Source organism: Coregonus lavaretus (genome assembly GCF_964263955.1).
Source record: "Coregonus lavaretus genome assembly, chromosome: 20".
Taxonomy (NCBI): Eukaryota; Metazoa; Chordata; class Actinopteri; order Salmoniformes; family Salmonidae; genus Coregonus; species Coregonus lavaretus.
Genome location: NC_140007.1, coordinates 34039009 through 34055969, shown reverse-complemented (window position 1 = coordinate 34055969; position 16961 = coordinate 34039009). Strand labels below are relative to the sequence as shown.

Below are 16961 nucleotides of genomic sequence, written 5' to 3'. Positions count from 1 at the left end.
GATCTCGCTTTAGAGGGTCTATTCAGATCCTCCATCGCCATACATTTTGCACAGCTCTGAAGCTCTCTTAGTAGAGGAGGATGCCGCACCAACCACAGTCCATTTCAGTGGCATCCTGTCTCATTTTCAAACCAGCACTTTGTCTTACAATAACCTCATTCACAGGTTGAATTGCTATTGTATAGGTTGAGAGAAAGAGATGGCTTGTAGAGGACATTAGTCTTACCATGACGAGGGTCCTTTATCTCCTGTTGCTGTGTCATAGTAAGTATCTTTTAATCTACTTTTAATGTTTTTATTCAGTAATTACAACATGTGTTTACAGTCCTGTTTTCATGCCCTCACAATTTTACATAACATTACATGATATCAAAGGGATGAATATATATACAGTAACGGTAGAATTCCTCTGAGTGTATTCAACATACTTTGTCATACTTACGCCTGTCTGTGACTACATAATGATATCAAACCACAACTGTGTTGATTTTTCCTGATGATCATTCGAATGATCATTATCAACAGGGTTGCCATTATACATATACTGTACATAAAGTAGATATATACCTGCACAGTATATCTTACACCACTGTTGATGACCTATTTACTGAATACAGAATACTATCCAGTGTACATCAGGACACAGAAAATGCTATTTTCAAGATGTCTGAGAGGGCTGTTGACCAACATTATGATTTATCTAGCTATTTGTTGAATTTCTTTTCCCAGCAAGTGTCCAGCTTCAGTGTGACAAAACACTCATCCAGGCCAATGTCGGAAGTGGATTCAATCTGGTCTGCCAGTACCAAACAAACCAGTACCTCTTCAGTAAGAAGTACTGGTGTCGTGGGGAGTCTAGGTCGACCTGTGATATTCTAATGGACACCGATCGCCTCACCAACAGAGGGCTCAGACACAGGTCCCAGATCATAGATGCACAGCGAAGGGGGTTGGTCATCATAATGACAGATCTCAAGTTAGAGGATACTGGAGTGTACTGGGTTGGGATTGATAAAATCTATGCTGATATCATGACTTCCATCAATCTAATTGTGACATTTGGTAAGATTATTTTTGCTCTTTACCTTTACTGACCAAGTTTCCCCTGCCCCTTTTCTCTTGCATTATCCAAATAACACCTCTCTATCTCTCTCTCCCAGTGGCAGTGTCCAAACCCAAGGTATGGCCCCTGAGCTCCATGGGAAACACTTGCTGGGGCCAGCCTGTGACAGTGCGTTGTGCTAGTGCACAGGGCACAAGTGTCCACTACACCTGGTACCAACCCGCCCAACCCCAGGACATCCAGTTTCAGAGCTCAGCAGACCTGCACCTACACTGTGGCATTGTGGAAGAAGACAGCCAGTACTACTGCAGAGCCAGCAATGATGTGAGCAGCCAGCATAGTGGGATGGTTTCTCTGCAGGTTCTGAAGCCCTTAGAGGAAGACTGCATCTATAGTTTTACAATGGAGGGTGAGTGCCTAGAAAATATTTTGTTTGTGGTTGATTAAGTAGGAACAAATCAGAGGCAAAACACATCAGCAAAACTACATACTAAGTAGACACCCACGTTAATGTCTCCTAAACAGGTAGCTTCTCATGACAAATAAAGTATAATAACTATTTCCAATCCATGCATATGTACTTTTCAACACCACCAGGCCAGAGAAGCTATGACTGTAGTGACAGACTGAAGACAAGCACAGCCACAACTCTGCGTTCTACTGGCCATCTCACAGAAGAACCCTATCACCCTGGAACCAACAGCAACCTGTCCTCAACAATCAACCAAATACACCAGGACTGGAGCTACAGTAGGTCAGAACCTCTGTGTAACCTCTATGTAACCTCTGTTTAACCTCTATGAAACCTCTGTGTATCCTCTGTGTAACCTCTGTGTAATCTCTGTGTTTATCTATTTCCACAAGATCCACATTAGCACACCTTGAGCTGAAGCCTGTTACCCAGTAACATAATGTGACATGTCTTGAAGAAGCAGTGCAGCTACACTTCCTTTGCTGTGGTCAATCTGTCAGCATGTTACGTATCTGTCTGTTGTTTGATGGCAGTGTAGAAAAAGTTTCCATAAAGAGGCACAGTGCAGTAGCGCTATTAAAAGGTTGTAGAGGTTTTAGGTGTCCATTTCCAAGTACAGGATGTACTGTGCACTCTTAAAAACTATACTGTGTATGCTGCTGTGGAAGTTAGATCTGAAGACTACTAAATCAAATCAAATCAACAGGTAGTGTTGTATTCACCTTACAGTGAAATGCTTACTTACAAGCCCTTAACCAACAATGCAGTTTTAAGAATGAATACCAAAAAAAATCACACAAAAAATACTATATAAAATAATACAAAATAAAAGTAAGAAATAATTAAAGAGCAGCAGTAAAATAACAATAGCGAGGCTATATACAGGGGGTACCGGTACCGAGTCAATGTGCGGGGGCACCGGTTAGTTGAGGTAATTGAGGTAATATGTACATGTAGGTAGAGGTATTAAAGTGACTATGCATAGATAATAAACAGAGAATAGCAGCAGCGTAAAAGGGGGGGGGGGGGGGGGGGGGGGGGGGCAATGCAAATAGTCTGGGTAGCCATTTGATTAGATGTTTAGAAGTCTTATGGCTTGGGGGTAGAAGCTGTTTTGAAGCCTCTTGGACCATATTCAAATGTAGAAGCAGAATAATCCAGGAGACGGAGCGGGCAGCGGAGGTGAGTTGGTGGGAGTGAATAGGCAGATCCAATGATGGCACAGAAGCCACCGACGACCAGGCAGGGGTGGGGTGAATGTTCCGGGAGAATGACTGTAGACAGAGTAAACGAAGGTAAGTACACGGCAAGCAAAAAGTACAAAACAACAAAACTAACTCTAGTAACTTTGAGGCTGATACGCTGACACAACATACTGTTAATGGCTAACGATCCGGCAGGGAATGGATGTCAGGTCAGAGCTTATGAAGAGGTGATGATCAGGACCAGATGTGCAGACAGCTGATGAGATGCAGGTGCGGGTAATCGAGAGATCTCCCGCCTAGCTTCGTCGCCCGGCAACCAGACAGGGTGCGTTCAGGAACCTTCAGGAAACAGACTCCAAGACAGAAAACCGGCAACTCAGGCAGAAACAGACTCAGGAAGCGGGATTCATGACAGATAGCATCACTGGAGGCACCGATTGAGTCGGTCTCCGCGTGTATGGGGGGTGGGACAAAGGAGCTATCTAAGGCAGGTTTAGCTGGGCTGGGGGATCTACAGTGAAATAGTACAATAAGAAATAACCGAAACAGCAATAAGTAAGGCATATTGACATGGGAGAGAGGCATAAAGCAATCACAGGTGTAATTCGAGAGAGCTAAGACAACAGCTGGTAATGGCGACAAAGTTTGGGCTGAGGCTAAACATAAACAGGATGCGGTACCGTAAAAAGGAACAGTCCAGTAGGCATCAGCTGTATAGCTGAGTTATCATAAGGTTCGGTGAACAGCAATAGGATACAGTGAGGGAAAAAAGTATTTGATCCCCTGCTGATTTTGTATGTTTGTCCACTGACAAAGACATGATCAGTCTATAATTTTAATGGTAGGTTTATTTGAACAGTGAGAGACAGAATAACAACAAAAAAATCCAGAAAAACGCATGTAAAAAATGTTATCAATTGATTTGCATTTTAATGAGGGAAATAAGTATTTGACCCCTCTGCAAAACATGACTTAGTACTTGGTGGCAAAATCCTTGTTGGCAATCACAGAGGTAAGACGTTTCTTGTAGTTGGCCATCAGGTTTGCACACATCTCAGGAGGGATTTTGTCCCACTCCTCTTTGCAGATCTTCTCCAAGTCATTAGGTTTTCGAGGCTGACGTTTGGCAACTCGAACCTTCAGCTCCCTCCACAGATTTTCTATGGGATTAAGGTCTGGAGACTGGCTAGGCCACTCCAGGACCTTAATGTGCTTCTTCTTGAGCCACTCCTTTGTTGCCTTGGCCGTGTGTTTTGGGTCATTGTCATGCTGGAATACCCATCCACGACCCATTTTCAATACCCTGGCTGAGGGAAGGAGGTTCTCACCCAATATTTGACGGTACATGGCCCCGTCCATCGTCCCTTTGATGCAGTGAAGTTGTCCTGTCCCCTTAGCAGAAAAACACCCCCAAAGCATAATGTTTCCACCTCCATGTTTGACGGTGGAGATGGTGTTCTTGGGGTCATAGGCAGCATTCCTCCTCCTCCAAACACGGCGAGTTGAGTTGATGCCAAAGAGCTCGATTTTGGTCTCATTTGACCACAACACTTTCACCCAGTTCTCCTCTGAATCATTCAGATGTTCATTGGCAAACTTCAGACGGGCCTGTATATGTGATTTCTTGAGCAGGGGGACCTTGCGGGCGCTGCAGGATTTCAGTCCTTCACGGCGTAGTGTGTTACCAATGGTTTTCTTGGTGACTATGGTCCCAGCTGCCTTGAGATCATTGACAAGATCCTCCCGTGTAGTTCTGGGCTGATTCCTCACCATTCTCATGATCATTGCAACTCCACGAGGTGAGATCTTGCATGGAGCCCCAGGCCGAGGGAGATTGACAGGTCTTTTGTGTTTCTTCCATTTGCGAATAATCGCACCAACTGTTGTCACCTTCTCACCAAGCTGCTTGGTGATGGTCTTGTAGCCCATTCCAGCCTTGTGTAGGTCTACAATCTTGTCCCTGACATCCTTGGAGAGCCCTTTGGTCTTGGCCATGGTGGAGAGTTTGGAATCTGATTGATTGATTGCTTCTGTGGACAGGTGTCTTTCATACAGGTAACAACCTGAGATTAGGAGCACTCCCTTTAAGAGTGTGCTCCTAATCTCAGCTCGTTACCTGTATAAAAGACACCTGGGAGCCAGAAATATTTCTGATTGAGAGGGGGTCAAATACTTATTTCCCTCATTAAAATGCAAATCAATTTATAACATTTTTGACATGCGTTTTTCTGGATTTTTTTGTTGTTATTCTGTCTCTCACTGTTCAAATAAACCTACCATTAAAATTATAGACTGATCATTTCTTTGTCAGTGGGCAAACATACAAAATCAGCAGGGGATCAAATACTTTTTTCCCTCACTGTAGTTCAGAGGTAGTTCAGGGGCTGCTATAGCACTAGCGAGCAAGAGGCCACGGCTAGCGTGTGCTAGCGGGCCGGGGCTAGTAGATGGATCTTCGTGGTCGACGTCGTAACGTGAAGCCTGTTGTAACCACATCATACGATTTTGTCGGCAGACCAGTCGTGTTGGATCGTCGGGGCTCCGTGTCAACACTAGGAGGTCCCGTCCGGTTGACAGAGAGGTAGATAGCCGGGAGATGGGCCTGGCTCAAGGCTAACTCAGGGCTGATTAGCCAACCACAAACGTCCATTTGGTTGCAACTAGCTAGTAGCGATGAATCCGGTGTTAAAGGTCCAGTGATTCAGTGATTCCGGCAGAAAAACCGATATGTTCAGGGTCGATAACGTGCTGTGCAGACAGTGCAGACTGGCCGAATAATAATCCAGGCTAGAGCTGGCTGGCTGGTAGGTAGTGCAGGCCACGGCCACGGACAATGGTGAAGACCGCTAACGGTGGCTAATAGCAAGTAGCTAGTTAGCTGGCTAGCGATGATCCGGTGTTAAGGTCCAGTGATTCAGTGGTTCCGGCAGAAAATCCGATATGCTCTGGCTCGATAGCGTGATGTGCAGACTGTGCAGACTGGCCGACAATTGTCCAGGCTAGAGCTGGCTGGTAGGTAGGTAGTGCAGGCCACGGCCACGGACAATGGTGAAGACCGCTAACGGTGGCTAATAGCAAGTAGCTAGTTAGCTGGCTAGCTGGCTAGTTTCAGCCAGAGGTTCTGGATGAAAATGTATGAAGAAACAACAGAATCCGTTCCACATTGGGTGAGGTGGGTTGCAGGATATGAGGTAACAACAGGGCCTGGCCTATGTTATAAGTGTACAAAATAAAGTACAAAGTGTTTATTAGGTGTTCAGCCTATTAAAAGGTGCTTAAAATGATTAAAATACAAAAAAGTGATTGTGATTGTGTTGAATTGTGATTGGGAAATAAAGATAAGGGCCTCCCGAGTGGCGCAGCGGTCTAAGGCACTCTATCGCAGTGCTAGAGGCTTCACTACAGACCCGGGTTTGATCCTGGGCTGTATCACAACTGGCTGTGATCGGGAGTCCCATAGGACGGCGCAAAATTGGCCCAGTGTCGTCCGGGGTGGGGGGCTTTACTTGGCTTATCGTGCTCTATCGACTCCTTGTGGCGGCCGGAAGCCTGCAGGCTGACCTCAGTCATCAGTTGAACAGTGTTTTCTCCGACACATTGGTGCGGCTGGCTTCTGGGTTAAGCGGGCGGGTGTTAAGAAGCGCGGTTTGGCGGGTCATGTTTCAGAGGACACATGACCCGACCTTCGTCTCCAATTGCGGAGAAAAATACAACAACAACAAAAAATATAAATAAAGAGAGTCGCACACTCTAATACAGTTGAAGTCGGAAGTTTACATACACTTAGGTTGGAGTCATTAAAACTTGTTTTTAAACCACTCCACAAATTTCTTGTTAACAAACTAAAGTTTTGGCTAGTCGGTTAGGACATCTACTTTGTGCATGACAGAAGTAATTTTTCCAACAATTGTTTACAGACAGATTATTTCACTTATAATTCACTGTATCACAATCCCAGTGGGTCAGAAGTTTACATACACTAAGTTGACTGTGCCTTTAGCTTGGAAAATTCCAGAAAATGATGTCATGGCTTTAGAAGCTTCTGATTATAATTATAATTTGAGTCAATCGGAGGTGTACCTGTGGATATATTTCAAGGCCTACCTTCAAACTCATCATGGGAAAATCAAAAGAAATCAGCCAAGACCTCAGAAAAAAAATAGTAGCAATTTCCAAATGCCTGAAGGTACCACGTTCATCTGTACAAACAATAGTACGCAAGTATAAACACCATGGGACCACGCAGCCGTAATACCGCTCAGAAAGGAGATGCATTCTGTCTCCTAGAGACGAACGTACTTTGGTGCGAAAAGTGCAAATCAATCCCAGAACAACAGCAAAGGACCTTGTGAAGATGCTGAAGGAAACAGGTACAAAAGTATCTATATCCACAGTAAAACGAGTCCTATATCGACATGACCTGAAAGGCTGCTCAGCAAGGAAGAAGCCACTGCTCCAAAACTGCCATAAAAAAGCAGACTACAGTTTGCAACTGCACATGGGGACAAAGATCGTACTTTTTGGAGAAATGTTTTCTGGTCTGATGAAACAAAAATAGAACTGTTTGGCCATAATGACCATTGTTATGTTTGGAGGAAAAAGGGCGAAGCTTGCAAGCCGAAGAACACCATCCCAACCGTGAAGCACGGGGGTGGCAGCATCATGCTGTGTGGGTGCTTTGCTGCAGGAGGGACTGGTGCACTTCACAAAATAGATGGCATCATGCGGAAGGAAAATGATGTGGATATATTGAAGCAACATCTCAAGACATCAGTCAGGAAGTTAAAGCTTGGTCGCAAATGGGTTTTCCAAATGGACAATGACCCCAAGCATACTTCCAAAGTTGTGGAAAATGGCTTAAGGATAACAAAGTCAAGGTATTGGAGTGGCCATCACAAAGCCCTGACCTCAATCCTATAGAACATTTGTGGGCAGAACTGAAAAAGCGTCTGCGAGCAAGGAGGCCTACAAACCTGACTCAGTTACACCAGCTCTGTCAGGAGGAATGGGCCAAAATTCACCCAACTTATTGTGGGAAGCTTGTGGAAGGCTACCCGAAACGTTTGACCCAAGTTAAACAATTTAAAGGCAATGCTACCAAATACTAATTGAGTGTATGTACACTTCTGACCCACTGGGAATGTGATGAAAGAAATAAAAGCTGAAATAAATCATTCTCTCTACTATTTTCTGACATTTCACATTCTTACATTAAAGTGGTGATCCTAACTGACCTAAGACAGGGAATTTTTACTAGGATTAAATGTCAGGAATATGAAAAACTGAGTTTAAATGTATTTGGCTAAGGTGTATGTAAATTTCCAACTTCAACTGTATATAAACTCCCAGTAATTTATTGGTGTTTTCCCAATAAAATACTGGGAGTTTATATATATATAGAGTGTGCAAATCTCTTTACTTATTTTTATAGCTTACAGTTTGTTCGCCGTTAGTCATCACTCTACACTGAAGCTCATGCTTTCTATTAGGGAAATAAAGATAGACATGGTTTTAAAATGTATTGGTAATATTTCATTCAGTACAGAAATGTCCTTACTCCAGTGGCTGTTGATGGACAGGGTCAGCATAGGCCTTGCTGCTTTGCCTAGCTTCATTTATTGAGCCAATTTCATATTTTGCTTATGTGCATTGCCTAAACATGTTGTGTGGGTAATCCTGGGGTAAGCGCAGCACATTTGAGCCTGTCTACATAATTTGGCGCTGAATGACGCTAGCTAGCTAGGAAAAACAACCTGATAAATGGACACTATACTGCACCTCAAAGAAGGCTACAAGCTCATGTAAAGGTGGCAACTGAACTATGTGGAGTTATTGTATAGGCTACCTTTGCTGAAAAAGATGAAAGGTTATCTAGACACTTGGAGACTTCCACCGTGTTTGGTTGCTAGGTGAAGACAGGTTCCTGGGTCCAGAGCATTTGAAAATGACTGCCCCCTCTCACTGAAGCCACGGTACTGCAGGCATTGTTAGCAGAAAACAGGAGATGTGGAGATGGGAGAACCTTCCAGAAGGACAACAATCTCTGCAGCACTCCACCAATCAGGCCTTTATGGTAGAGTGGCCAGACGGAAGCCACTCCTCAGTAAAAGGCACAACAGCCCGCTTGGAGTTTGCCAAAAGGCACCTAAAGGACTCTCAGACCATGAGAAACAAGATTCTCTGGTCTGATGAAACCAAGATTGAACTCTTTGGCCTGAATGCCAAGCATCACATCTGGAGGAAACCTGGCACCATCCATATGATGAAGCATGGTGGTGGCAGCATCATGCTGTGAGGATGTTTTACAGCAGCAGGGACTGGGAGACTAGTCAGGATCGAGGGAAAGATGAATGGAGCAAAGTCCTGCTCCAGAGCGCTCTGGACCTCAGACTGGGGCGAAGGTTCACCTTCCAACAGGACAACGACCCTAAGCACACAGCCAAGACAACGCAGGAGTGGCTTCGGGACAAGTATCTAAATGTCCTTGAGTGGCACAGCCAGAGCCCGGACTTGAACCTGATCGAACATCTCTGGAGAGACCTGAAAATAGCTGTGCAGCGACGCTCCCCATCCAACCTGACAGAGTTTGAGAGGATCTGCAGAGAAGAATGGGAGAAACTCGCCAAATACAGGTGTGCCAAGCTTGTAGCGTCATACCCAAGAAGACTCGAGGCTGTAATCGCTGTCAAAGGTGCTGCAACAAAGTACTGAGTAAAGGGTCTGAATACTTATGTAAATGTGATATTTCCGTTTTTAATTTTTAATAAATTTGCAGAAATGTATAAAAACCTGTTTTTGCTTCGTTTTTATGAGGTATTGTGTGTAGATTGATGAGGAAAACAAACAATTTTTAAGAATTTAAGAAAATGTGGAAAAAGTGAAGGGGTCTGAATACTTTCCGAATCTACTGTAGAATGAATGGTGTCACGTGATCAATAGCTTTGTCCATTTATACAGTCATTGGTCCAGAGTGATGGGTGATATGTCGGTAAGTTGGCCAGCACTTCAGTGGTATGGCTGTGCTTGTCTTTGTTAACTATGCACACTGATACTCCAACACACATACAAAACACACTCCATCATTTGCTCACACACATAAAATATGCACATACATTTATACTGACTCGAAACACACCCACTCACATCCAATCATCATATACGCTGCTGCTACGATGGTTATCATATATCCTGATGCCTAGTCACCTTACCCCTATACATACTGTATCCAGCATCCCTGCACATTGTAAATATGGTACTGGAACTGACCCTGTATATAGTATTCTTACTTACTTTATTGTGTTCTTCTTATTTCTTATTTTTATATCTTGTATGTTTTTATTCTACCTTGTTATTTTTAGTTTTACATTGTTATTGATTACTGCATTGTTGGGGTTAAAGCTAGCAAGAAAGGCATTTCACTGTATTTGTGCATGTGACAATAAAACTAACATATCATGTGCCGTTAGACTTCCTTTGCAGTGGTCAAATGTGGTCTGTTGTTTGATTGCAGTGTAGTGAAAGTTTCCAGAGAGGCACAGTGCTGTAGTGCTGTGAAGAGGTTGTGGAAAGTTGCATAGGTATAGATTAAGGTGTCAATTTTCAAAAACAGGATGTACTGTGCACTCTTAACAATTGCACTGTGTATGCTGCTGTGGGAATGAAATCTGAAGACTACTACTGTATGTAATGTAGAATTTCATTTTCAAAGAGCGATTTTCAATCATAACTCTTCTTGTTTATTTTTCAGGGCATGGACAGAGTTGCCTGTTTGGTATGAGGTCCTGCGCTGGCTTTTCCTGGCTACTCTGATAGTAGCTGTTTGTCTTGTGAACAAGTGCAGACCTACACAAGTGTGATCCAACAGTCTCTATGACAACAACAAGTTTCCTTTGGCAAACTGACCACTTTGTTTCACCTTAGTCGCAGATATGTATGTATGTGCTTTAGCTAACTCCTTTGTCATTTTGTCATATAACAACAACATCCTTCATAGACATTGAAAATATAGAATTGGCTAACTACATCAAGGTAAATAGGTTTATCTACTTACCTATACAAAGGGTGAAGGTGGGATTATATTATGTCAAATTATATTTTCTTACTGACACACAAGAATAGTTGAAGTAAATGTGCCTGTGAGGATGTGAAGAGCTACAGTTAGCCACAGGAGGGCAGTAATGATTGTGTTATGGAAGTTTGAAACGTCACATGTTCAATATGGCTTACATTATGAAAGGACTTTAAGTGATATCATGGTATCCTAAAATTAACATTTGTATTTCTTATCATAATGACACATAATCAAATAATTGCTCAGTAATATCGTTTCTTTACAGGGAGCCGGGAGTGTTTACCAGAGACAGATACTAACTCCCTGCCCAACAGCCACTGTATTAATAAGATAAACCATATCTAGTGTGACATTAAAACAGGAAGACCCCTCCCTTCCTGTGAATGATATCATGAAATAAACAAATATTACTTTATGAGTCAGGTGACTTTTATTGCATTTCATGCGTATGTTCAATCCTGTACTCAACGAACGTGACATGTATAAAACATCAAGCCTTATCTATTATGTTGGTCAAAGACACCGATAATATTTTCCATCAAGAAAAAGCCAGAGAAAAGTAAATGGAACTGAAAGAGCTTAAGTCACAAAATTAGAATTCATGAAATAATCTGTAATTAATAAGTAATTACAATTTTGTTTGTTCGAACAGAAAAATACTGAGTTGTGTGTGATGAGAATAGGATCCATTTCAAATTCCATGATGATTGTTATTCTATCCTTCCCAGGAACTCTGTCATACAATAAGACATTGTCACAGCGTGAGAATCCGTTTTCAATGTCGACACTCAAAACAATGTAGAGCCAAACCCTCTAGATGTTGACCAGAAATGACAAACCACTTAAAGCCCCTTCTTTAAACTCATAACCTCAACATAAAGTTTTCCATAGTGCGTGATATATTATTGAATACTGTTTATTAAGAAATCAGATATGTGTACCTGTTGGTAAAAGATTCTTTAAGGAATGTATTTGCTGTAACTGCTTTTAGAACATGTTTGGTTATAGTAAAACTTTTCACGAGGAAGGAAGCGGTGATGGTATTGTGTTAACCACAAAAAGACCAGAATATTTACAGTATTTTACTGCTTAGAAACCATGCATAAAAGTATTTGGAAGCATATCTACATTATATCTTGGTCAGATGGTGTGTCACGAGTGTCAGAAAATTGTGAAAGGTTATGTTACTCAGCATGAGTCAAATTGAGGATTGTTCTACATACCACGTCTACTTGTGTTTCTAAATCTCTAAATACCAAAGTGGTGATCATATATTTTTTTTTACAATGCTTCCACTTGGATACTCAGCATGCCACACCTTCAGTTCACTATTGAGTTGACCTCGTCTTTTCTTACAAGGTATAAGGAAGGTGTGCCAGTACCTGGCATAGTGTTCATTAACTGTTTCACTGTCACAACCCTGGATGACAGACAATATTCTAAAACCGTGTAGGCCTAGGCCTCATACATAGGCTATCTCTGTAAATAGATTATTTGCATGAGAGCCATGCTTGAGCTGAATTTGATGACAGCAGAAAAATGGGGTATAAAGTGATGTATTTCATTTCCATATATTTGAGAGAGATACTTTTTTATTACATACATTCTTCAAAATTCACTAAATGTGAAGTTAGCTGATGAATATTATCTCATAGAACAAAACGTATAAGATCTCCTAAGCCTGTGTTTATCACAGAACTTATTTTTGCCGTTTATCCAAAAACGCCATTAATTTTCGCAAACGATGATTTCAGATTCAGATGGTTTAATAGTCACATGTACAGGGTTGCAGGTGTGATTGCAGGGTACAGTGAACATCTTAGGCTCCGAGCTCCAACATGCAGGACTAAGTGAAATAAAAGAATGAAAATTGTCATGGAAACAATAGAAATAGAACTAGCACTATATACATCATTACAACTGTGGCAGTGATGAATAAATACATGTCCAACAGGGGGATGGCAGAGTAAAGACTGTTGAGGGGGTGGGGTGGAACGACCATAGGTGGAGCAGCAGCATGACCATTGAGTGAAATAAAAACAAGAAAGTATACATAACAACTACAACAGTGATGAATGTGGTTGAGGTGGGGGCAGAGTAAAGTGTGTGTGGAGTAGCAGGGGGATGGGGGAGCAGGTGGCTGACTAGTGATGGCTATTCAGCAGCCTGATGGTCTGAGGGTAGAAACTATTGGCCAGTCTTTCAGTTTTAGCCATGATGCTCCTGTACTGCCCGCGTCTGAGTGATTGAAGTGGGGAGAACAGGGCATGGCTTGGGTGGCTGGGGTCCCTGATGATCTTCTTGGCCTTCCTGTGACACCTGGTGTTGTAGTTCGGCTGCACGTATCACCCTCTGAAGAGCCTTGCGGTCCGCTGCGGTGGAGTTGCCGTACCAGGCTGTGATGCAGCCAGATAGTATGCTCGATGGTGCTCCTGTAGAACACTGTGATGGCCCTCGGGGACAGGCCAAACTTCTTCAGCATCCTGAGGTTGAAGAGTCGCTGTCGTGCCTTCTTCACTATGGTGTCCGTGTGGTTAGACCATTTCAGCTTCTCTGAGATAAGTACGGCGAGGAAATTGAAGTTAGGATGGGGGCGTGTCCAGCCTGGTTCCTCCTGAAGTCCACAATCAGCTCCTTTGTTTTTCTTATATTGAGGGAGAGGTTGTTTACCTGGCACCACGCTGTCAGAGTGCCTACCTCCTCCCTGTAGGCTGTCTCGTTGTTGCTGGTGATCCGGCCTACTACTGTTGTGTGGTCAGCGATGAACAGCATCCTCACATATGCATTCCTTTTGTCCAGGTGGGTAAGGGCAGTGTGTAGTGCAATGGCGATTGCGTCGTTCGTGGATCTGTCAGGGCGGTAGGCGAATTGGAGAGGGTTGAGTGTGTCGGGGAGGTAGGAGGTGATATGGTCTTTGACTAGCCTCTCGAAGCACTTCATGATGACGGAAGTGAGTGCCACTGGTCGGTAGTCATTCAGTTCAGTTACTTTCCCTTTCTTGGGCACAGGGATGATAGTGTACATCTTGAAGCAGGTGGATATAGAGGCCTGAGCTAGGGAGAGATTGAAAATGTCAGAGAACACAACAGTCTGCACATGGCTAGAGATGCCATCTGGGCCGGCAGCCTTGTGAGGGTAACACGTTTGAATGACTTACATATGTCCTCAGTGGAGACTATGAGGGTGGCAGCTCAGGGTTAGCCATGGCGGTGTTATTGCCAACAAAAAGATGCCATTACTATTTCTCTCTATGTCAAGTGTTCATTATTTACCTATAAATCACTTCTATTTGTGCTTTTATGTGCTATGCCTTTTTGTGCCCACAGCCACAAACTGAAATTGTATATCTTGCTACTTACAGGCCCTTTATTAAGGACACGCCCCCTTGTCTTACCTGAAACGGAGGAGCACTGCCCTTAAAGAAAGGTGCAACACAAACGTCAAGTTGCTAGCCAGGCAGACATCGTTACTAGTTGAAGAAAGCGTACAGACCATTTGAACAATAAGGTAATATTTTTCCAAATACCGCTGATAATTATTGTAAATTATTCTAAAAAGTGCCATGTACGCGAACAGGTAGCTAGCAGATGCAGCTACAATTAGCCAGGCTTTCTAGTTAGCCCTACCCCATTCATAGACGCTAACTACCTTTAGCCCCTATTGATTAAGGTATCTTAAAAAACAGTACAGTATGTAGTATCTTCTTCCCAGGGGAATTTTGTTAAGAGCCCAGACGCTCGATCTGATCGTTTGCGGTACGGTTTTGGAAACGTAAGGAACGTAGCTATCCAACGTGGTCTCAGAGCGTTTCATATTATTCTTTACGTAAATCAGGGACTGTCTCTATAGTATTATATGTTAAGTTTCTTATGGTATATTAATTTGTGAATGTCCATCATCCGTTTCGTATGATATGTTACTAATTGCAATTTGTACAATATGTTACTAATTGCAATTTGTACAATATGTTACTAATTGCAATTTGTACAATATGTTACTAATTGCAATTTGTACAATATGTTACTAATTGCAATTTGTACAATATGTTACTAATTGCAATTCGTACAATATGTTACTAATTGCAATTCGTACAATATGTTACTAATTGCAATTCGTACAATATGTTACTAATTGCAATTCGTACAATATGTTACTAATTTGCTAAATGTATATAATTTTTTACGAATTCCTATTTGTTGTGGCTAACGTTAACTAGGTCGTTAACGCTAGCGTTAGCTAGCTCTAGGGGTTAAGGTTCAGTTAAAGGGTAGGTTAGTGGAAGGGTTAGCTAAAAGGGTTAGGGGAAGGTTTAGCTAATATGCTAAGTAGTTGCGAAGTTGTTAAAATGCTAAAGTTGTCCATGATGAGGTTTGAACACACGCCTTAAGTAACCTTCTATCTTATGTAACCATACCAATCATAACATATCATACTAATTTGTGTGTCCTGGATTATGTTTACTATGTACATCTAGTCTATGAGACCAGTCTGAACTATCTTTCATATCAGCTAGAAATAATAAATGAAAAAGGTTAAATTACTACACAACTTTTATCTGGTTAGAGTTCCCACACGACCATATCTCCATGTTACAGCACGTGTTTACAAAAAACATAAGGTCCTTGGCTAGTTCACTATTTTTACAACTTGATGTTGGATGGTTCCTTACCCTGAAAGATTTCTATGGACCAGGAGAAACTGTAATTCATGGTAAAATGTTCTTTAAACAGCCATTACAAACTTCAGCTAACTTTAGCAATTGCTAGCTAAAATCAATAGAAGTGATCATGTTTAGAAAAATGTCAAAATCACCTGAAATCAACTCTATATTTGATGTACAGTACCAGTCAAAAGTTTGGATACACCTACTCATTCAAGTTTTTAAACATTTTACTATTTTCTACATTGGAGAATAATAGTGAAGACATCAACACTATGAAATAACACACATGGAATCATGTAGTAACCAAAAAAGTGTTAAACAAATCAAAATATATTTTATATTTGAGATTCTTCGAAGTAGCCACCCTTTGCCTTGATGACAGCTTTGCACACTCTTGGCATTTTCTCAACCAGCTTCATGAGGTAGTCACCTGGAATACATTTCAATTTACAGGTGTGCCTTGTTAAAAGTTAATTTGTGGAATTTCTTTCCTTAATGCGTTTGAGCCAATCAGTAATTTTGCAACAAGGTAGGGGTGGTATACAAAGGATAGCCCTATTTGGTAAAATACCAAGTCCATATTATGGCAAGAACAGCTCAAATAAGTAAAGAGTAACGACTGTCCATCATTACTTTAAGACATGAAGGTCAGTCAATCTAGAACATGTCAAGAACTTTGAACGTTTCTTCAAGTGCAGTTGCAAAAACCATCAATCGCTATGATGAAACTGGCTCTCATGAGGACCACCACAGGAAAGGAAGCCCCAGAGTTACCTCTGCTGCGAGGATACGTTCGTTAGAGTTACCAGCCTCAGAAGTTGCAGCCCAAATAAATGCTTCACAAAGTTCAAGTAACAGACCCATCTCAACATCAACAGTTCAGAGGAGACTGTGTGAATCAGGCCTTCATGGTCGAATTGCTGTAAAGAAACCACTACTAAAGGACACCAATAATAAGAAGAGACTTGCTTGGGCCAAGAAACACGAGCAATGGACATTAGACCAGTGGAAATCTGTCCTTTGGTCTGATGAGTCAGAATTTGTGATTTTTGGTTCCAACCGCCGTGTCTTTGTGAGACGCAGAGTAAGTGAACGGATGATCTCCGCATGTGGTTCCCACCGTGAAGCATGGAGGTGTGTGGGTGTGCTTTGCTGGTGACACTGCCAGTGATTTATTTAGAATTCAAGGCACACTTAACCAGCATGGCTACCACAGTATTCTGCAGCGATACGGCATCCCATCTGGTTTGGGCTTTGTGGGACTATCATTTGTTTTTCAACAGGACAATGACCCAACACACCTCCAGGCTGTGTAAGGCTATTTGACCAAGAAGGAGAGTGATGGAGTGCTGCGTCAGATTACCTGGCCTCCACAATCACCTGACCTCAACCCAATTGAGATGGTTTGGGATGAGTTGGACCGCAGAGTGAAGGAAAAGCAGCCAACAAGGGCTCAGCATATGTGGGAACTCCTTCAAGACTGTTGG

At 42.4% G+C, this 16961-nt stretch overlaps 1 protein-coding gene across 1 annotated transcript; it reads left to right on the top strand.

Moving 5' to 3' along the window:
* The first annotated feature begins 157 nt into the window (after nt 1–157).
* LOC311147321 (uncharacterized protein) lies at nt 158–11226 on the top strand. Its single transcript, XM_084184008.1, has 5 exons — nt 158–264; nt 730–1062; nt 1161–1472; nt 1661–1817; nt 10488–11226. Exons 1-5 carry the CDS (start codon nt 228–230, stop codon nt 10594–10596), a joined length of 948 nt encoding a protein of 315 aa, XP_084040134.1. The 5' UTR covers nt 158–227; the 3' UTR covers nt 10597–11226.
* Nucleotides 11227–16961: the final 5735 nt, after the last annotated feature.